At 49.2% G+C, this 22,339-nt stretch overlaps 2 protein-coding genes across 4 annotated transcripts in view; one reads left to right on the top strand and one right to left on the bottom strand.

Moving 5' to 3' along the window:
* lcorl (ligand dependent nuclear receptor corepressor-like) overlaps positions 1-7,899 on the top strand; it is a 32,071-nt gene extending 24,172 nt beyond the window's left edge. Inside the window, exons 7-8 of the mRNA XM_066718079.1 lie at positions 14-4,764; positions 6,444-7,899. Of these exons, the coding sequence (XP_066574176.1) occupies positions 14-4,764; positions 6,444-6,457 (4,765 nt within the window). The 3' untranslated portion in view covers positions 6,458-7,899. The remainder of the gene's footprint in view (positions 1-13; positions 4,765-6,443) is intronic.
* Positions 7,900-10,081: 2,182 nt separating this feature from the next.
* Positions 10,082-21,812, bottom strand: ncapg (non-SMC condensin I complex, subunit G). 3 transcript variants are annotated; one of them, XM_066718086.1, is made up of 22 exons: positions 21,660-21,812; positions 18,794-18,911; positions 17,807-18,022; positions 17,453-17,681; positions 16,841-16,986; positions 16,499-16,583; positions 16,074-16,266; positions 15,736-15,885; positions 15,515-15,655; positions 15,285-15,408; positions 14,644-14,733; positions 14,335-14,514; positions 14,036-14,146; positions 13,667-13,786; positions 13,269-13,469; positions 12,760-12,941; positions 12,500-12,671; positions 12,250-12,414; positions 12,012-12,159; positions 11,756-11,803; positions 10,467-10,542; positions 10,082-10,297 (listed from the first exon to the last, which is right to left on the bottom strand). In XM_066718086.1, exons 2-22 carry the CDS (start codon positions 18,899-18,901, stop codon positions 10,180-10,182), a joined length of 3,003 nt encoding a protein of 1,000 aa, XP_066574183.1. In that variant the 5' UTR covers positions 18,902-18,911; positions 21,660-21,812; the 3' UTR covers positions 10,082-10,179. The 3 variants fall into 3 exon arrangements, with proteins under 3 accessions (XP_066574183.1, XP_066574184.1, XP_066574182.1); XM_066718087.1 differs by having other exon boundaries at positions 21,653-21,778; XM_066718085.1 differs by lacking the exon at positions 21,660-21,812 and adding an exon at positions 21,451-21,602.
* Between the last annotated feature and the right edge of the window lie 527 nt (positions 21,813-22,339).

Raw genomic sequence — 22,339 nt, 5'->3', positions numbered from 1 at the left:
TATTTTAATATAGCTCCCAGGTGCCAGCTGACGCAGATCCGCAGACACACTTGCACAGCAGAGAAGACGGCCTGGCAGTGAAGCGCACGGCCCTGGAGCTGGTCCTCTCGTCGCTGTGTACTTGCCACCAGAAGCTGCTGTACCATTTCTTGAGGTGCGCATACGAGGACTACAGAAGCTCAGCTCTGGGGAATAAAGGGACCTACGGACATTTCACGAGCGTCCCCCTTGTGTGCGCTCGCTCGGGGAAGCAGCCCTGTCGAGAGCTGTACGGTTTCGGCGACTGCAAGACGACGGACAGGTGCTGCGTCCAGTCGTGCCGCCTCAACACGTACTCTGTGCCTCCCCTCTGCGTCTGCCTGAAACACCTGCACTGCTTGTCGTGCCAAAGCACGGCGATCGGCTGCCTTAACGGGATAGTCGGCCACGGCGTCTGTGGTTGCTACCCTCCTCAGCGGTACCCGTGTTCGTACCAGGGCTATAACGACTGTCCCTTCGTCACTCCCGTCGCCAGCATTGCAAACTCCCCCTTCTGCGATCTCTACGAGCCCCCCAGCAGCCCCTCTCCTCCCCCACTCTCGCCGATCGCAAATGAAAGCCGCGATAGAACTGGAGAGCAGTGCGCCCTCCGCACAAACACGGACGGCAAGGTGACCGCCAGCCAGCCTCCCTCGCTTCTGCCGAACCAGCCGGAGGAGGGTTCGGACCAGGACGCGTCTGTCGCAGAGAGAAGTGCCAGCGTTCAGGACTCCCCGACATCCGGTGAGAGGGATACGGTGTGCTGTGCGCAGCCCGCCAGGCTTTTTGAGCCGTCCCAGAGTGGGGCTCTGATTCAAGACCTGATGGAGCGAATAAACGAGAAGCTGAAAACAATTGAACCGCTGGAGACGGAGCCCAGTCTGAGTTCGTCCGCTCAAGAAAGCCCAGAGAGCAGCAACGACATCCACCTGGGAGAAATCATAACCGCGTTCCTGCCCAACGATGACAATGATGATGATTATAACCTGAAAGAGCTCCTTCATCGGCATGACACCAGTATCGAGAACAGGCCCATTCAGACGCGTTTCCGTAGAAGGCAGGAGACTCTGATTGCCATAAAGTGTTCTCCGGATTCTCCCTCCTCACGCCGACAGGCCTTACAGATCAAGAGAGAAATAGCCAGCCTGGACGGCTTGCTCTTCAGGAGAAGTCCTGTGTCGGAAAAAACTGGAAAGAAGAATCTCCAAGCAGATGATGTAGCTGTACATTCCTCTAACCTGGAACAGCTGCCTTTAATTCCAGATAGAGAGGGTATTTGTAGTGATGTAGGCAATGAAAAGACATTGACTTCTGAACCACAAGGTGTGGAGCATCCCCCAGAGCTTGATCCCGAAACGAGCAGCGTGGCCAACGGGCAGGAAGACGGCGAAAAAGATGAAACCGCCTCGGAAAATACGCCCGCAGACTCCGGAGAAGACATGGGAGCAGAGAGTGATGATGCCACCGAAGAGCAGCAAAATCCTGAAACCGAAGCGTGCCCCCCCTTGCAGACAAGCAGTTGTCCGGTGATGGTCCGATCGAGAAGAAACCGAGTTCCACCACAACGTTTTTCTGTATACGTTACCGAGCCTAGGAAAATGTACTTTGCTGCTTGCTTTTCCGAAACAATTTTCCTTCCGAGATCTGCTGACACGGACCGGCATCCAAAAGCCAAGGATAGTCCACTAGTCGCCCCCATTTATTCAGGAGAGGAAGTTTCAGCCGGGCTGCACAAGAAAACTGCGGCCGAGACCTCAGATGTCGTCTCTGAAGGGCCTCCTGTCTCTGAAAAGTGTCCCGAGTCTGAGCGAATAAGTGAAACCGCTTCTGAAGGCCGAGAGACCAGACGGAGTTCCCCAAGAAAGAGGAAGCATCCATGTGAAGCAATTCCCAGGTCATCAGTGTGGTTGAGGTCGTCGGTCAGTCAGGTCAAGGACCATTCAAGTTCCGTTTCGCGTAACGAAAATTCGAAGAGAAGTTCACCTCGTGCACCTCCCAGCAAAACTGTGTTAGTGTCCAGTGGAAATGCACCTTGTTTTCCGTACAGCAGTCCAATACGACTGATGTTCGTTTCTCCCATCCGTGGAAATGGTGAGGTCAAGTATACTCTTAAATCCTCCATTTCCGGTTGCGTTATGCAGGATGAATTGCCCAAGCTTTGCAAGGAAACTTTAGAAGCCGGAGCCGTGGAAAATCCATCAAGAGAGATTGAGCACAGAGAAGGGCTCCTTCCTCTGCAGGCTCAAGGGTGTGAGGTCCTAGAGGATGTGGAAGACCTGAAAGAACGAGACGTGACTACTGATGCTTCAAGTTCCTTGTGTGAGCTCTTGAAAAGTAACACGGTTGATGAGCCAATGCAGCCAGCACGCCCCATCGAGCTGGAAATGACAAGCAAAGAGTCCCCTCTGAAAAGGAAACCTGGTCGTCCCAAGAAACTTGGTCCCCAGTTGGAAAAGCTAGTGAAGAGGCCCATTGGTAGACCCCCTAAACTTAAAGCAGAGTGCTCTACATCTGTAACTGGCCCGAGGGCAGCCCGTGCCGCCCCCAAGGACACCGCAACCCCATCACCGGATACAGAAGGAGGGAGTGCGAACAGGAATATTAAAGTTACTGTACTGTATGGAAGATCCAGAAGGATAAGGAGACTGGTGTCAGAAGGCAGCGGGAATTTTAAGAAAGAACGACAGGAGGCTACGAGATTGAAAATTGAACCAACAGCAGAGAAGCGTGAGGGCACCTGTGAACCAAGAGGAAGCCTGGGAGGAACGAAAGCAAGTGAAGAGGCAGGTGTAGAAAATGACCGTTTTAATTTAGTCAGGCCTGTAAAAGACAAGGGCTTGGTACCTCATCCAAGCAGCAACATTAAATGTCACAACCCCAAGGCAGTGGCTGCGATGAGGAGGAGGGGGAGACTAGGGAGACCTCCAAAGGTTAAAATTTCAGGCATCTCTGTCACCGTCAACACTGTGTCCCCGAAGCAGAGGAAGGTCCGTATGAATCGGGATGTGCCAGTTTTGCGCACCAAGATGTCCCCCCAGGAGCGGCAACTCCTCGCAGGTGATGCCGAAACTCCAAAAGAGTCTAAGACAATCAAATCGCCTGCGGGTGATTGCCATAAAGAGTTGTCAGAGGATGCAGATGACCAGTTGGCGAACAAAAGGAGATCTGCCATGCCACTTAGATACTCCGTGAGAGTGAGGAAGCCTTCAGTGCACTTGCTGCACTCGGTGGCTACGTCGAACGCCTTCTCATACAGCAACGCCTTGTTGCGCAGATCTCGGAAACTGTTGCTAACTAAAGATAGCGATGAACCTACACAACAACCGTTGCCAAGCCTTGAGGAGCCAAGCAAAGAAACCTCAGAAATGTTACCTTCAGGGAATGGGAAAACGAGTCGACCTACGCAAGACTTCAGCCTTTTATCCGAGGTGTCTATGGATTCCATTTTCGCTTCCAATAAGGCGCTCAGGTGGTGGGCTACCTCTGCTTCCATGGATGCTCTTCGGGAGGAGCTGAACAGGAGGATTCAGCAGATGACAGACAGCTGGCTTTCAGACGGGGCAGAACCAGAACTGTGTCGCCGAAAAACAGACGTGAACCATCTAGGAAGACCTCGGCACGCAAAACGGAACAATCTTCCAAGGAACCCAGTTTCTGCTGTGAAAATGCTGTTTCAGGGGCCCTGCAGCACCGATAAACTGTGCACTTGGTTCATGCAGACCACAGAGACGCAGTCTTTGGCGATCGTGAAGAACTCAAGTGCTCGAAACCCATTTGAAATTGTCCAGTACAATCCCTACAGAGCCAGGAGCATAGTGAGTGCCTGCCCCAGCCCCCAAGCGGAGCGTTTGAGGAAGCATGTCAAGAAGTTTGCACAGGCTGTCCCCAAGAGTCCCGCGCAGCATCTCGAAGCACGGGAGCAAATGGGCCTGGCCAGGAGGCCTCGTGCTCGGAGACGGCTGTCCTTGCCACGATCGCGAATCAATGCATTAATGACCTTTTGCCAAAAACGCCTGAAATTCAGATTTGGTAAAATCAGGAATATTCCCTGGCCGTTGAAATCCAAATTCACGCACAGAAAGAAAATGTTAGAGAGACTCTTGAGAAGACATGACCATGTTCTAGCAGTACCACTAGATGGCTTTTCTCACAACCAAGAAGGTGCACCAAATCTGTTTCCGCAGCCAGTGGGGAAAGTGTGGTCAGCTTCTGCAGAGGCACAAAATGAGTCGCCCAACTTGTTCACCCTGCCTCGAGAAGTTACTTTGAGCCCCCAAAAGAGCCAGAGCGATCCTCTACACAACTCTGAAGAGCATGTTGATGAAAGTACCTGGAGCCCAGAAACCTTAAAGAAGTGTCGAGTATTCCTGACAAAGATGAGCTCTCCTGAAACAAAGGCTGAGAAATCAAGCCCTGTGATTGGAGAATGTAATTTCTGCACCGTGAAACTGTATGATGTTCTGTCTGCTGGAAACGGCATAGTGCCTGCAAGTACAGAGAAGGAACCGAAAACGAGTGAGAGCGGGAGCCAGGCCTCGTTCATGACCAGGTTTTCATCCAAGAAACAGTTTGCACACACCGATACCCAGCTGTCTCCTGAAAAGAAAGCCCCCGGTCCCAGCAGAGAGGATCAGTGGATTATAACGAGGAAAAGAGCGACTCTTGGTACATCCGGGACAGAAGCCGCCAAGCGGAGAAGACTCTTGTTGAATGAGTGGCCATCAGGCAGCCCTGCTTCCGTGCTAGGTAAGATGCACTCCCGATGGCATAATCCTATGAACTTTAGTCATGTTTTGATCTGGTTTCCTTTTCTAGGGCTTCTTACTCTGCGTCCGAATCCGGCACATATAGAAAATAGATTTTGTACAAAGCGTGTTATTTTAAGAATGTTTATTCACGAAATAAGAGTACTGTATGTATGCCTTCAATTAAAAGCAAAAGAGTGAGAAGCCATGCGAAGCTCAACAGCATAAACTCGCAAAGAGGGAGTGAGGTCAGGGGTCAGAGGTCATTCTAGTCTAAACAGAAGCTGCTGCAATAGATGCATTACAAAACATGCACTTAAGGAGGATTTTCCAGGCGTTCAGAGTCTGTTATTGTGAGGAGGTAAGTATAGTTATAAATATACATGACCACATACAGTGGCTTTCGGAAGCATTCACCCCCTCTTGGACATTTTGTTACAACCTGAAATCCGGATGCATTTAAATAGATTTTTCCCCTTTGATTTACACAACACTTTGAAGAAGCAAGTGAATGTTTATTATGAAACAAGTTACTGAAAATAAAAAACTCAAATGTCTTGGTTAGAAAAGTATTCTCCCAGTACCGCTTTGGGGTAAATCTGTACCATTTTGCGCATTCGCCCATTCTTCTTGGTAACATTGTTCAAGCTCCATCAAGTTGGATGAAGATCATTGGTGGAGGGCAATCAAGTCTCGCCGCAGTTTCTCAATCAGATTCAAGTCCGGACTTTGACTGGGCCACTGCAGGACATTCACGGTGTTGTTTTTAGTACACTCCAGTGTCGCTCTGGCTGTGTGCTCGGGGTGAATCTCTGTCCCAGTCTTGGGTCTTCACAGATTGCAGCAGGTTTTCCCATTGGGTTTGCATGTATTTGGCTCCGTCTGTTTTGCCCTCTACCCTGATGAGCTTCCCCCATAACGCGATGCCGACCTGGCTGATGAGCTGTGTTGGGTTTGTGCCAGACAACGCTTTGCATTTAGGGCGAATAGTTCACTTTTGAGTCTTTTGCCACACCTTTATGCAAATTGTGCAAGTGGGATTTTGCATTTTGTTTCAGAAATGGCTTCCTTCTGCCACTCTTCCATACAGGCCTGGGCTATCGATGACCCCTGTATACCACTCCCCTGCTCTGGGCCAGAGTTGTTTTGAAAGCTCCCTGGTCTTCATGGTGGTGTCTTTGCTTTAAATGCATCAACTTACAGAGACCGTGCATTCCATCTGAAAACATGTGAGCCACGTTTATTGCACACAGATGGGCGCCATTCAGCCCACTGTGTTGGGGAACTGGCTGCACCTGAGCTGATTTAGCATTCGTAGCAAAGGATACTAGCCTCTAATGATTACTTTCCAGCTCTTTATTCTCCATTTCTCCCCGTTGTTAAAGTGTGGGATAGGTTGTGTAAATCAAAGGGGAAAATATGTGGCCCTTTTATACATCGGTGGGGGGGATGCTGGTGAATGATGGGACAGGAGTTGAGCTGAGCTGTTAATCCTGCGAACGAAAGGCTTCTCCGTTGCCTCCTCCAGCGTTTCACTGACCAGTCACTCAAAACCCCAACAGCCCTCTGTGATGCAGTTATTGTCGTTTTTCCCTCTGTGATTGAAATGTGCCTTTTGAATGTTGTTTTTTCCCTCAAACTAAGACCCCTATTTTATTTTATTTTTTCTCCCCCTTGTAGAAAACTCCAAATAAAATGACTGGGATTAACTCGTCTCTTCTCCCCGAGAGGATGAGCTGCAAGATCTGTGAATCTCTCTCAATGTGCCTTGACTTTCTGTGGGCCGACCGCAGTATCTCAGTTAGCGTCTTTGTAGCAGAAGCTAAAAAAAACAGGTTGCACTATTTTGTATATATATATATTTTTTTGTATTGGTTTCCTTCCCATTTGATGTTTGTTTTTGTCTTGTTTTGATTTTAAAAAGGGTTAAATAGGGGTTTTAATTGAAACGAGAGTTCAACTGTTACATTACCTTAAAGCATTAGTCCTCCTGCCTGCTCAGCGAAAGGACAGTTACACACGAAGTGTCAAAAGCAATTGGGGGGACGGGGGCGAGAAACCACCTTAGAACAATATCAACAGTATGTTTTTAGGAGTACTGTGCGCTGCTTTGGATGCTCATGTGTTAAAGGGACGAGCGCCACATGCGTGCAGGCGTGTCTTGTGGAATTAAAGCCCCTATGCCTCCTGTATTGACAGACCTGTTCAGTGGGAAAGTGTCCGTCGGTGTGAAGAAGTGTTTTCGTGTCGGGGTGACCGAACACTTCCCCAGCTATACTGGCTTCATTTCTAGTTCTGAAGATGAATGCAGTTTTTTCTTTTTGCACTATCCAAACCCAACGCCTAGTTCTGAATAGTTTTTATTTAGTAATTCAGTATATTTTGTTAAATTAGATGCAATATATTTAAAGCTGTATTGACTTGATGAGTCACATCTAACATAGCATTAATTGCCATTCGTTTTGTTACAGAAGCTTTTGGGGTTTCATTTGAGGAAGCAATCATTCATTATTTTCTTTGTACTTTTTTTTTTACCTCTGTGAAGCTGTAATGTTTGATGGCTGGTAGGCTTTTGGACCCTTATACTATCGTTGTTGCATTATTCATAAAAATCACCTACCTCTTGTACAAAATATTGCACCTTAAAATTGAAATTGTATTTCTGTGGCTTCTAGATTTCCCTGTATTGGTATACATGTGTTGCCCATGTCTTATAGCATTACCCATCACCCCTGTATGTAGCGTGTCCACGGAGAGGCCTTCGGTTTGGACCCCCCTGCCCGTTCCCCGGCCTTCTCTTCCACAGGGACCGGGAGAGGAGCGCCGGGATGAGCTCAGACCGGTTCAGCACCAACGTGGTGGAGCCGGGGCTCAGTATTTTGGATCTGATCTGTTAAAACGTTGAACACTACTCCACTGTGGGGGGTCCTTTAGTAGCCCGTTTGTGCTTCCGAAATGGAGTGTTGGATTAGAAAGGAATACCCCCCCAACAAGAAGAAGAAAAAAGTTTTTTCTATTGTTACCGAATGTAGCTGAGAAATGTACAGCAGTGTTTTTTTTTTACTGTATCTGCAAAAGTTTGTTCTACTTCTGACTGCAATTTTAAGTTTTGTTTTTTATTAAACGTTTTCATGTTTCCTGCTGTCATCTCTGTGCACGGGCCCCTGTGCTCATACTCCCCCGCTCACACTGCGTCTCACAGAGCCCTTATACCCACGGGCTCCATAAACCCGTCACTCAGGCCTGCCTCCTCCCTGCACAGAGAAGAGTGCTTGACTAAACGCTCCAGGCCGGCCCTCGGACGCCTTTAAAAGTGCGTGGGGAACAGTGGAAGACAGGAAAACTAATTGTTTGTGCTGTGGGGCACCAGACTGGTGTCCTCCTCGTTCAGTAGCCCGTCACAGGACCCACCTACCGCCCGCTCGTCTGCCGCTCCCGCAGGCGCACAGCGAGGCGGGGGGAGGGAGGGTACCTAGTGCCCAGTGCTGGTGGAGCGGGCCTGACCCGGCCAGCGCAGCGTAGTGGCTCTCTCGCTCTCCTGGAAGACTTCTGTCCACGGCTGGCAGCGAGGGTTTGAAAGGCAGAAGTTAAACTAGATCAGGGGCAGCTGGGTGATCCTATGAAAACCCTTGGGCCCCTGTCTCGTCCCCGTCCAGGCCAATAATCCAGGCCTGTCCCTCGGCACAGCGGTCTCTTGAGAAACGGGTCTTCTTGTGTGAGTGAAAGCCTGGGATTTACCGCATCCCTTCCTGTGGTCAGGGCCCGGGAGGTCAAACGTGATCTGGGCTATCGGATTGGATTCAATCCTGCAAATGGGTAGTTCAAAACCAAAAAAGTGGATTTGGATCACTTAAAAATCTGATCAGATCAGGTAGTCAAATCCAAGCTATAATCCAGATCAAATCTTCAAAACACGTAGTTTACAATTTATAGGGTAGGATTGGGATCATTTTGATCCACAGAATCAGGATTACCCAGATCCCAGTAGAAGGGTGGATTTAGAGTGGATTACTGAAACAAAATGTACTATACATAAGAAAGTTTACAAACGAGAGGAGGCCATTCACCCCCATCGTGCTCATTTGGTGTCCATTAATATCCAAGGATCCTTTCCAGTCCCAAATGATCCCAAACTTTCAGCATCTACCACATCGCTGCGTAGTTTATTCCAATTAATATGATTAAATAAAAGATACATCTCAATATAAATAAGGTGGAAAAGATTGTAAATAATAAACATACAATTGTACTTGTGATGAAATGGTTGATGAATGCATATTTATGTTTTTATGTAACATTTACTGTAACACAGCAGACAACATGCATATTCTGAATAGTGGAGTCAACCAAATCATGAGTCAATCTGCACAACAAGAATAAAACCATAAAGAAACACAAATATTTATAACCCAAACATCTTCATCATGGTCAAACTTAAACTTGTTGAAAGTAATAGCATCTCTAATTGCACGCCCACTAAGTGTCATTTAGAGAGTCCACAAGCGGGCCTGGATCCTCGACAGGAGCAAGGGCCGCTGGAAGATCCTCATTTTCACCAGAGAGGAGCTCTGCGTCGGATAGCAATGTTGTGCAACACAATACAGGCCAGTATTTATGCTGCATGCACATTGCGGCTCTTTAGAATCCCGTTATACGCTCAATAATGCAATAAAAGGCCTCAAAATTAAAATGGGTTTATATTGATTTTTGTTTTTATTAAGATAAATATATATCCATCCAGTAGGGGGAGATTTGCAAGATCTGGATCAGGGTGATCCGATCCTCAAACTATTGGGACAAGATCGTGCTGGATTTTCTGATCCTGGATCACAACAAATGGGATTTCCAAATCCGATGCAATCTGATAGAGATTAAAAGTTTTGAACTTCCGGGCTCAGTGTGTTTAAGACGTCTGAACGCTTTCCCCAGCCAGACTGATCACTGTGCCGAGAAGCGCTTGACTGGTCCACACGCTCATCGGTTACTGTACGCAGCCCCCTTCCCTGTGCAACAGGCCTCCTGCACCCCAGACCCCGAGAGAGCTGCTCCAGATGCCCGTCTCCGCAGTAAGGGCGTGCGGCTGGGACCAGGGTGGTATTCTCCCAACAAGCCGTGTGATGTCAAAGGCAGCAGAAGTGCTGTGTCGAGGCTCCACATCCTCGGCGTGCCTGTGCCTGTGCCTGTGCAACGCAGGGATCTGGGCTTCCGCTTTGGAAACTTTATATTTATGTTTTTATACGGGGCTGTACAGGAATGAGAGGCTTGTAACAAGAAGCTGCTGCTGGTAGGTAAATAAAGACAGAGGAGGAGGCTTCACCCACCGCACACATCTTCCTTTATTTATACACGCGTGACAATAAAAACAGATGATCACGACACACAGGCGCGGTGAGGACCGGCGGCCCGCGGGCAGCACTCAGGACCCGGTGGCTTCCAGGTTGAGCAGAGCAGTCAGGTCCATCTTGGTCTTCTCCAGCGCCGCGGTCTTCGCCCTCCTCGACGGCCGCGTCACGACCACCTTCTCCTCCCCGTCGCTGAAACCCAAACACACACACGCGTGTCAGAGCGAATGGGACCCACAGCAACAGGGCCGGCGCTCACAGCACTGCTAACACAGGTAGGGGGACGGATCAGGAGATTCATTCACACAGCCGCTATAAACGTGGCTTTAACCCACGCCTTGTAAGAAGCCAGTTATTCTACCTCTCCACCGCTGCCTCCACAGCTTTGGCCGCTCTGCTCCTCGTGGTCCGAGCTGCAGTCGAAGCCGCTTTCCTCCCTGGCAGGAACAAGTGAAAGTAGATGTTCAAGCAGAAAGGATCAAAGCTCCCCGGCAGGCCGTGCGCTCGGGCGTGGGGCAGCACATCAGCAACACGAGCTCAAAGCCCAGGAGAGGCCGGTTGTGCTAACGGGATCAGATCCGGGCTCACTGGATCCGGATCATAAAAAAGCTCTGTAGAAGCACATCAAGATCAGGATCCGCTAATCCGATTATGAACGGTGTAAGCAGTTTCCTCTGGACATAAACTGGATCATCCGTCTCTGCGGCTGTTTGAGCTTCTGCTCTGACGACACAATGACAATCGTAAACCTTTCACAGAACTATACTGGGCTGTATTGCTGACACGTTTATTAATTAAACATTCAATTAATTAGTCCGTAATCCGAAGAGTTGTCCGTCGAGGATACTGCCCATTGGATCTGTTAAAACCGCACACCTTTCCAGTTTCTTGCACTGGTGTGCGTCTCACAAGATACGCCAGTTTCTTTAACTCCCCAACTACAGACCAGATCAAACAGGCAACACAGCAGAGCAACTCAAGAGTATTTAAAAACACTTGCAACTAAGACAGATCCTTAACAGCTTTTTAATAAGGTGAGTTTTAACAAATGTCTTCAAACTGTGCAGGGGCGCGTCTCAGAGCTGCGCAGCCGCGGAGCTGCTCTGTCACTTTCTCTTCAGTCTGCAATGGGGTGCTGGAGAAATAAGGGCTTTTACATGATGATTTACAATACTGTACATAAATAACCTAATCGCTCACAAATTACACCTCACCATAAACACACAACAGTAGAAACATTATATTGTTTATCTGAAAGTGCAAATCTGTAAATAATGTCACATTGTCGTTGTTTATCTGTGCTTAACCAGACTTGTCCACACCGATAATGTTACCTATTTGCTGATACTTGCAAAATCTCTCGACGCTTTCATACATCCTCCTCCCGAAAAACCTCTCAAGTCTTCTGCCCGTCATTAAATACCCGGGTCTGCGTGTTTGACGCAGTGAACTATTTCAAAAAGTCGGATCAGTTTTGAGCTCGGATCTGAGCTCACAATTGAGGTCAAGACCAAGATCGGATCCCGTTAGAACAACCTGCCCCAGGAAGGGCCGGCGGGTTACAGGACTCCTCTTTACAGCAGCCCCACACAGAGGCCCGAGCGGTCCCTGCGTTCGTCATTTCACAGAAGAGCTGACAATGAGACACACCTCTTTTAGCTCCGGTCTTGTTTAACTGCTTTCCATCAGTCTGAAGTTCTGTAGAGGAAACAGAAAATTAGCCAAGTCTGTTCCCTCACCATGCATAAATAAGACCGCGCTGAACAAACCCACTCAAAACTGGCATTCAGTCCAGTCCCACACACACGTCAGCTTGGCAAAGGTTTCTAGTGACACACACACTCACACAGCAGAGCTCAGAGGACAGATGTCCACGTGGGACCCCGCCACTCCCAGCAGAACCCACCTTCCCCGTTCTCCACAGCGGTGCGGTCCACTGCCATCGTGGCGTCCTGGCTCTGGGTGCCGTTCAGAGCGGCCTTCTCCCTCTCCTCCCCCCTCAGCTGGCCGACGACCTTCTCGATGGCCCTCAGACACACCCTGTCCTTCACCTCCTGCGGGGCGAGTCAGACACGGTTAGCGGAGGCGCTCTGGCAGCCGTCCAGGGTTTAGGTTCGAGGGGTCCGAACACGACCGGCTCTCACCCGCAGGACTTCTCCCAGAAGCAACAGCAAGTCCTCGCTGGCCGCCGAGCCGTCGAGCTCCAGAAGCGTCAGGCACTTGGCGTACAGCCGCACCTCGGGGGCCGTCGGGTCCTTCAGCATCTCGTTGCACAGGCGGAGGGCGAGGGAGTCGTGCACCGTCAGCACCTGGAGCAGGAGACAAGCGCGGGACATTAGAAACGGCACGGCGAGGAAAGACGCGGACATCTGCGGCGTCAGGAGCCCAACCCGCCTGGAGTTCGGCCCGCCGGTCTCCCTGTGCCAGCCCGCTGGGCCGCGTCAGATCCACGAACAGCTCGGCCACGTTCAAGGTGTCGACCTCGGCCAGGGGGGAGGTGGCGGGGGCGTTAAACAGGATCTGCAGGGTGGGCAGGAAGCTCTCCTCGAAGCACTCCTGGTTGGACCTGTCCAGACGACGCAGAAGAAATGGCGTTCAGCGTGGCGGTCGGGGGAGTGGCACTTGTCCGCAGCCCCTCCGCGGTCTCCCCTCACCTGCTGGCATAGGCGTACAGGGGGAAGAACACGCCCAGGCAGTGGCGCAGCCGGGTGTCGTCCTCGGTCACGGGGTTGTACCACATCAGGAGGAGGCGTGAGAGCAGCTTGGAGCTCGTCAGCCGTCCACAGAACATCAGCTTGGCCAAGCCCTCCGCCGTCTCGGTCCGCAGCTCCGGGATCTACAGACACAGACGCTTGAAATCTGGCTTAAGCATCGCAACCCCGTCGTCTTAACTGGACCGAGGTGTTTATTCAGCCGAATCCCAATATACTCAGACCCTTATGTATTTGTTCCTCTATATTATGATAGCCTGGCACCTTTCCTTGTGACTTCACTCTAACAGAGCACGGTTACGTCACAAAGGCATCCATAACGATTCTTCATTTTTATTTTTGTTTATACATGTTCTTTTCGTGGGAAAGATATTAAAGCAGGTAAAAAACAACTTAAAAAAAGCTTTTCTATCTTTATGTGCTCTAGACTTGATAATACGCCCGCCACACACCTCGCTGTCCAGGAACCCCGACAGCAGCGCCAGGATGCCGTGCGTGTTCTCCTCTCCGCTCTGCGGCTCCGCGGCGGCGCCGTCGTCTCCGGCGGTCGTGGCGGGGCTGCCCTGCGCCGCATCCATGCCATTGAGCAGCAGCTGGTCGATCACGGCCTTCAGGGCGCTCACCCTGATCTTGGGCTCGTCCAGCTGGGCGATCTGCGACAAAGAGACCCGAGCGCACGCGTCAGACGCGCTCGCCGCACCACGCCCCCCAGACCGGGAGGCCACTCGTAAGAAAGAATAAAACCACCCGTGTCTGAAAATCATAGCGCGTCAGTTTAAAACACGCAGCGTAGGTCACCGGAAGGGAGTTTAGTCCGTAGAACGCAGAATCTGCGGAGAGGCGGCGCTACCTGTAACAGCAGCAGCAGGTGCGTGTTGGCGATGTCCCGGCTGTGGAGAGCACAGGTGCCCAGACACACCACAGCCATGTTCCTCACAGCGGGGTGGGCGTTGGCAAGACTGGGCAGGATCTAGAGAGAGAGAGACACACAGAGAGAGAGAGGGAGACGCACAGAGGGGGAGAGAGACAGACATAAAATAGATTAACCCCTTTAGCAAAGTTTCCTAAATAAAAAAGTTCCCAAGCAATTGAAACTGTAGTAGCATTGGATCTCTCGTCGTGGATTCTTCGAGTGGCAAAAGCTTTTTTCATTTTATATATATACACACACACACACACACACACACACACCATCGTTTCCCGAATGCGAGACACATACCAGGGACTCCAGGAGGCTGTTGACCGTCTGGCCCAGGCGCTTGTCCATCGCCATCTTCTTCAGCAGCTCAGCGCACATGGTCAGACACTTCAGCAGGGTCTCGGGGTCGCTCTGCAGAAATTTAAACGAGCGGCATGGACACGGCGCACCCAGCACACCTTCTCGACGGGAACAAGACCCTCCCACACGAGTCCCCGAGTCAAACCCGAGTGATCATTCCCTCCCGCAGGGTGCACGAGGAAAGCCCGCACCACCCGAGGTGAGATGAAGTCGGAGGAGTGCGATTCCGTGGGCCTTACCTTCTCCACGCGGACTTCTTTAATCTCGGGCTCCTCCGCCTCCTTCCTCCACTGCCTGCTGAGAGCCTCCAGCTCATGGATCTCGTCCTTCAGCTCGGAGGCGCGGCAGAAGTCCTGCGCCGCCACACAGTCCTCCAGTGTCTGCTTGGCCTCAATCATCTTCACTTTGATCTCGGCGAGCTGTTGACAAGACAGCCCTTAAAGAAGCCACTGAGACCACGATTCACAGTAAGTTACCCAGAATGCCCTAGACATGGCCTTTAAGACACTTCAGAACACTTATTAGATTGTTTTTAATCGTTTCCTTACCTTGATTTGGCGCTTTCTAGCCTCGTTTTTATCGGTTGGCGCCTCGACCGCGACGATGGGCTCTCGCACGTCAGAGACGATCTCCGCGATCTGTCAGAGCCAACCAAGAGAGTCAGCAGTTTCCTAACCTGACATTTACTCCCACCACCATCACCTTTTGGAGAGATGTCATGCATTTCTCGGTTTCTTTAAGAGAAGCCCGTCTGTTCAGGGACACCGGGATGTTTCTATATTAAGGATTAGAGCCACACACTGCCCAACCCCAATCCCACTGTGTACACTGTATAAGTTAAGCTGTGCCATTTAAAATACATATCTACTAGCACATATCCAAACCCACAATCGCTCTGCGCCTCCCACAATGGGACGGACTTCCGACAACGGCCTGCTTTTACAAAAAGCTCTTGGACGCGTCCGGCACGGCACGACACGGACGCTTAAGCCAGTGGAACCAAGGCATAATAATGTCTCTCAGGCTTATAGTGAAACATCTCCACTCAGCAGATCATGAACAGAGCTTTCTCCAACGTGCCAAGACTCAGCTTTTGAAACGGCACAGTTTCAGTAGTGGGGTGGCAGGAAAACAAATCCAGGAGGACAGGGGGACATCCTGGAAAACTGAAGGAGTCCGTTCAACTCACCAGCTGCACCCGGTGGTCGTCATCCTTCAGGATGGACAGCAGCCTCTCCACCAGCAGCGAGACCAGAGACATGGGCATGTTGGGCAGCGCCAGCGTCTCCTGCAGCACGGCCAGCACACGCTTCCTGACGCGGGAGAAGACACGAGTCACGGGAAGCAGAAGTGGGAACAAGCTGCGCCCCGACACCCCTGCCCGGAGGGGAGACGGCGACGGAGAGGAGCCCCTTGTACCTGCCGCCCTCCTCCGTCGTGTCCAGACAGCCCACCAGCAGGACCAGCTGCTGGCCGATGAACTCCTTGGTCATGACGTTCTCCACCTGCGTGAAATCCATCTTCTCCTGCTCGTGCAGCACCGGGATGCTTTTCAGGTACCTGTGGGTCACACGCACGGTCCAGTTACTGCCCGCAGACCCCCGGCTGCCTCTCAGGGTGTGGAGGAAAGGCCGACCTACCCGTAGAGGTACTCTGCAAAGATGGCCGGCTCGGGTACGAGTCTCTCCAGCAGCTCCTCGCCCTCGTCTCCCTGGGAGCGGACGAACTCGCAGAGAGCCCTCCAGTACAGCGCGTTCTCGCAGGTCAGGCCCGCGACAGGGATCAGCTTCCTGTGGGGAGGGAGAAGTGCGATAAACGAACAGACAGAGAAACGGAAAACCCCACGTATGGAGATGAGCACAACCGGAGAGGTCAGAGTGAGACGAGAGCGCAGGCTGACGCATCTCCACTGAGTGTATCTAAACCACGAGTGTTCCTGGCTCCCGCCCCGATCAGGGACAGAGGGGACGGCGCGTACCTGGCGTCCAAGTTGCCGCAGTCCTTGAGGAGGTCCTCCAGAGGGGACAGGGAGAACATGGCGTTCAGGGCCTTCACGGCCGCCTCCTGGCAGTTCTCCACGTCCAGGCTGTGCAGCAACTCCAGCACGTTGCCCTGCGTGAGCTTCAGCCAGGCCTGCAGCAGCTTCTTCTGCACCACCTCCCTCACCGCCTCTGCAGCGACAAAGCACGCCCGCGGCACGGTCAGCGGCACAGCAGCCGAATGGGGGTTGCAACCCCGGGCCTGCAAGACCTCCGACACTGCAGCTAACGGAGCCCGACCGCCTCAGTCCAGCGGGTTAACAGCGGGAATAAAAACACAACCAGGAGGCCCCAGGGCGCTCCACCCCAGGGACAGTAAAACCACTGACACTTTACACAACACAGCATGGAGGAAGCGCAGTACCTGAGCGGTCGTTCAGGCCCTGCTCCAGGAGGTGCACCCTCTGTGCGATACTCAGAGCTCTGATGTGCACCTTGTCCGCCAGGACCTGAAACCCACAGCGCAGAGCAAGACGTTCAGACTCAGGGCTATTAAAACAGCACAGGTTATTAATATTAATGAGACACACAGAAGCGATATCTTGAGAATTAAGAAGCAACAACAGTCCCCAGTCGATGCCAGGGGACGGCACAGGCCCGCAGCGCCCTAAATAAGGAAGGGCAGCGACTCTGCGCTTTTCTCGGCGTCCGTTCTCCGGGTTCGCAGGCCCCGCTCGCGGTGGGCCGGTCCCCGGGCGCTCGGTACCTGGTAGGCCGTCTTCCTGACACTCTCCTTCACGTCCCGGGTGCGCTGGATGATTCCGGGCAGCGTGCGCACGCAGGGGGCGATGCAGGACAGCACGGCCCGCCTCACCTCCGGGTTCGAATCATTCCCGAGGATCAGCATGTAGGCTTTTGAAGGGATCAAGAATAATGAATAATCACTAGGGTAAAATAAAGTAAAGAGCTAATTTATTGTATAATGCTTTATGAAAAATAAAACCTACTATTAATCAATTTGAATCAGAAAAATGTCACGTATAGGATTTAGAAAAGCGGTTTAGTGTTATAAAGATGAAAGGTTGTGTATCATTTGTCATTTAAACATTAAAAAAGCTTAATACAATGATAGAGGTTTTATAGACTTGGCAAATCTAAGAGGAACTTCAAGTCTCCTTCCCTCGTTTTTGATTTGAGGATGAACAAAACGAAAAGGAGAGGCTTAGCGTAGTTCAATGACAGCCGAATAAGGAATTAACAGAAATAAACAGCCTACACTTCTCACAGCGAGCCTGGGTTCTGTCACCACGTTTAGTTAGTATCTCAGACCGCAATAAAACACACAGAGCGCCCGGTACTCGGCCCCGGCAGCACCTACCGCTGATGGTGCGACACTCGTCGTTGTGCGGCTCCTGCAGCCGAGCCATGGCCAGGGCCGCCTGGATGCGCACGTTGGGGAACTTGTCCTTCACCCTGTACAACATGGTGTCGTGGATGCGGTCGAACAGGTCGTCGTCGATCTGCGCGTTCTCGCCCATGTTGGCCAGCAGCTTGTTCACGAGCTGGCAGACGCGGAAGCGGACGGCGTGGCTGCTGGCGTCGTGGGACTGGAGCGCAAAGGAGAGAAAGAACAGGGGGGAGGTAAATTACAAAACCCACCGGCAGCCACCGAGTTCACAAGTCAGCCGGCTTATTACGAGAGAGACGTTGGAGGGCATGCTGCGTTGGGTACCTCCAGCAGAAAACCAAACAGGTAGCTCAGGAAGGGGTTGTCATCCTCATCCTCGTCCTCCACACTTTCATCGGTGTCTGCAGGAACGTCAAAACTGGTTGCAAATTTTGCCACAAAGTCGATGACGTTTTCAACAGCTGGCTCCCTCTTATAAACGATCATAGGGAACTTCAGATAATGCACAAACTCCTCGTGGAAAATGGTTTTGTCTTCCAGCTGAAGGAAAACAGTGCAGATGAAGAATCTTTTAAGTTATTATAAAACAAATCATTGCTTGAATATATGCTTAAATATACAATATAAACCTGGTGATTGTGCTAAATAAATAAAAATATCAATATTACACAAATAATTACAAGCCAACCAACAAAAATCTGCTTTAGCAATCATTAAATGACACTTGACTTTTTGTGAATTGAAGAATATTCCTAAACTTGCCCTTTGTTGTACCAGATAATACCAGACTAATGCAGGAATTCATTTTCAACTCTAAACCTCCACATTATATAATTCGACTGTAAATCTTGAATGGTGAAATGATAGCAGTAAATTGAGAGGTTGGGTCAAGAGGAGAGACTCCTGACATTTGAATAAAGGGAACAGAACAGCTCTCATAGCGATATTAAAATTATGAATGAAGTATGAAATCAGATCCAAAAATATTTAAGCAGAGCAGGATTGAAGTCTGGCTGTGCTGACCCCTCATTATACTTCTACACTGTCAAACCAAACATAATGCGTCACTTTTCTATGCAATACAACCCTTGTATATGTACGTATATTAGAAAATGTGTTGCGGTGAATGTCCAGCAGCATGCTTTCTCCAGAAATGGTAATTTACCATAAAAGACAACGCACACATTGTTGCACTCATTGTACAGGGAAGAGACAAACAGGGCTGTAAGGTACACAAACAATCAAACAAGAAAGCAGGATTAAAAGGAAACTCAGCAAGCTGGAGCTGGGATCTCGATGTGGAAGCATCACCTTGTTGTATTTGTTTTTCAAAGCAGCCACCAGCTTAGCCTTGTTGTTGTGACCCCTCTGGGCCTTTTCAAAGGCCTCTTTAATCTCCATGTCTTTGCATTCGGTCATCTCTGCAGCCCTGGGCAACAGAAGGAGGGGATATTCATCAGCACGGACACAAGGGAGCGCCAGGGTTACAAACTGTGTGCAAATGTCACGGTTATCTGGAGTATCAGTTACAATGTCTGCAGTCAGGATTTAAATACATTTGTTTCTAAGCAAAGAAGGAGATTGGTGAACTCAAACTAAAAACAAAAGTGTTTATATATAGACTTATATCTGCAGCTAAAATAACTCATTTTTAGTTTCAAATGCACTAAGCAACATCAGGAAGCATGTTTATGCCACCCCAGAAAAAAAAAAAGATTTTTGTCACTGTTCTTTCTAGGTTCACACTATCTTATTCTGATCTCGTTTTATTCAGCATACTATTGTGAAAGACTCTGGATAAACCCTGTTAATTAACTAATTAGCACTAATTAGAAGCTGGCACTTAGAGTCTGCTAACAAGAACGTGAACAGATCCTTTATCTAACAAAAGGAGGAGCACCGGGGATTTCCGTGTGTGAGAGCACTGACACGATCGGGTCTTGTCATTTGAAGCTGGGTGTACTCCTGCTGTAACTATACAGAGTAAACTGTAGATACACACACATTGCATGACCGGAGCTGAGCGTGGATCTGCAGAGGACACACAATAGTCATTTGTTATAGTAATCGCTTGAATATCAGTGCAGGTGGTATGGATTTTATTACATTTTCTTTGCAGTGGATGTGTCAGACCCTATCCAGCACACTGGGACCCGATGGTAACTTCACTGATTAACTCATTTACACCTATAGTTTTGAGATCCCCTGTTTTTACCAACTGTGCATTTACAAACTGTCTGTAAATACAACAAATAAAGGTCCATAATACACTTATACCACTAAGCATTGGTCTTCTTATGTTTGCCATAATTAATACAGTAAAGTTGTTGTAAGATCTCCTCTTTATGAGTAATAAATTGCCATTTCAAAAGCTAAATCACATCCTCTCTCAAAGTACACTATACAACAAATGAAGGTTTATTACACTACAGTTAATTTGAAATAACGAGACACCATGTGGAAATAAAGAGATACAGACAGCGTGGACCCCCAAGAAAGGGGCGGAAGTGAGCTTCCACAGCAACATGATATCACTCGTGTTTTACTCTCTCTGTGTCCTAGGTGGCGCTGTTGATCAATTTTACACAAACTGCAGGGACAAATACGCGTTAAGGCCAGGGATGGCAAACCTTTTCTGGCTGGAGTGCCCAAAGTCTGGTTTGTATACTTTGCTAATTGCCAAAGGGTGCCAATTATTAGGGATATAAAAGTTTATACAGAGCTAAACAGCATTTCTTATGTACATTATTTATTTGTTGTACTTAAGTTATTAAGCAAACATACTAACAAAACAAACCGCAACACAGAAAAATCTAAAAACTATGGACAGAGGGAACCATCCCAACCTCCCCCCACCTTTAGTTGGAGAGCAAGTGCAGCTCCAGTCTGCTGCAGAGTATGAGCTGAATGAAGAGGCACATATCCTTCCCAAAAATATTATAAATATGCAGGTTCCATTTTTGCTCACAGATTGTCAATGTACATACTGTATATACAAAGCAACCAATCCTTTTATTTTGGACAATGAGAATTTATATCCCTCATTCAAATTAAATCAATCTTAATTGTATATAGTGGAAGAGCATGCCAAAGCATGTCACACCATTGAAGAATAAAGAATAAGTGCATCATACAGTTAATATATAAATTAAATGCTGCAGTATTGCTACAGCGCAGTAAAACGCATGCATCACATTTCATCACGCATTAAGTTTGAGGATTATAATGCTAAAGTACATTTAAAAACCCCAATAAAATCACAATCTACCCCCAAAACAAAGTCCCACAGATTGTCATTGCCTGCCGGTACACAAGGTTTGCTCATTTGGCTGCATTAGTGACCCTTCATATTGTGTTGCGTTTTGTTTGCACTCAGTCAGTCAGGCAGTATCAATGCACCGTCGTTGTTTCAGTGTATATTTACTTAATATCTACTGCCTTTACATTTTGTAAAATAACTAAAACTGGTAGATTAATATACATTGTGTGGCACTTATGTTTTAAGTCTAAAATAATGCAGTGGCGTTAATATACCGTGAGTATGAGTGCACAAATGTACATTTATTTTTGAGAATTTGCAGCTTTCTTTTACCTACTTTGTGAAGTTTTAAAGTGTTAAATATGAATGTGTGGCCATTTCTCCATCTGATACAGGAGATCACGCTAAACAAACTGCAAAACCCGTCCATTGCTGACAGTGAATCACAGCAGCATCATCATCATCATACTGACATCACGCAGCTCTGCGCAGCTCCGCCAATGGGAGCGCAGGATTCTGCAGTTCTGCGCATAACAGCGAAAATCTGCGCACAAGAAGCCGACCTAAACCATGAATATTCAGACAATAACGTGGAGCTGCTCAATTAGTTGTGTGCGGCGCCGTCACTGTGAAATACACTGGTTTCTCTTCTGAAGTGCCGATCAGTTCAGACAATTGAGCGGCGGGATGGAAAACAACAAACACAAACCCGCAACCGGCTCCGGCAGCCGCGGGCCGCATCCCTGCGCAGGCGGCCCAGTATGAGCACTGTGACCCGGCGGAGGGGTTGAGAGACTGAGCTCCTGAGCGGGAGTGATCCTCCGTACTGATTAAAGTAATACAGCGCGATGCTCACACGCACGTCGTGTTTAAAGCGGCAGGTCCGCACACAGACCCGGGACACAACGCACCGCTCACCTGCGCTCCCGCTCCGCAGCCCGGCGCCTCTTTTCAAACACGATCCCGTCGGCTGCTGTCCTCTCGCGAGAAGTGGCGCTTCCTTTTCCGCCTGTGACGTCACGGACCCCGCCCACTATGCAGTTTGAATAGTTGCAAGAGCATCAATAAAACAGCAATAATAATGACAATGATAATAACCACACACATAATTGTTATTTATAGCGACCTCTGATAAATGTATCACTTTATGTATATATTAGACCATTGCTATCATGTTTAGGTTGCATATCAAGCTTTGCAAATTACAGCTGACTTGGATGTGCTGTCTGTCATGTCAAACACTTGCCACTGGCTGTGCATGGAGGCTGCAGACCCCTGTGACTGCAAAAGTGCGCACACACACACACAACACACACATGCACACACACACAGAACAACACCCGTGTAGTGGCAGCTGTGAAAGCGAATGAAGCTCCCGCCACTGCTTGTGGGCTTGTTCAATTGGAGCACAAGTGTCTTCTCTTTAAGTGACACATTCATTGCATACCCATCAAAGACGAGAGAAAAATGCCTGATTCATACATGATTGTAAATCATAGCTATATTTGTTGAAACAAGTAGGGTCCTATACATGAGTAAAAACTAAAAAAGAGAGAGAAAAAAGATGAATAGTAACCCCAAGGTGTGAATTATTATGA

The sequence above is a fragment of the Amia ocellicauda genome, chromosome 12, assembly GCF_036373705.1.
Source record: "Amia ocellicauda isolate fAmiCal2 chromosome 12, fAmiCal2.hap1, whole genome shotgun sequence".
NCBI lineage: Eukaryota > Metazoa > Chordata > Actinopteri > Amiiformes > Amiidae > Amia > Amia ocellicauda.
The sequence above is the reverse complement of the archived record's forward strand: the minus strand, read 5'-3'. Positions and strand labels throughout refer to the sequence as shown.

What these genes read in the sequence shown, in the direction of transcription:
- ncapg (XM_066718085.1), bottom strand. Translation starts at nt 21,482, where the DNA reads ATGCGGCCCGCGGCTGCCGGAGCCGGTTGCGG. An exon ending in AAGAAGTCCGCGTGGAGAAG is followed by an intron (nt 14,147 to 14,334) that starts GTAAGGCCCACG and finishes AAATTTCTGCAG; the next exon opens with AGCGACCCCGAGACCCTGCT. An exon ending in ACAGCCTCCTGGAGTCCCTG is followed by an intron (nt 13,787 to 14,035) that starts GTATGTGTCTCG and finishes CTCTCTCTCTAG; the next exon opens with ATCCTGCCCAGTCTTGCCAA.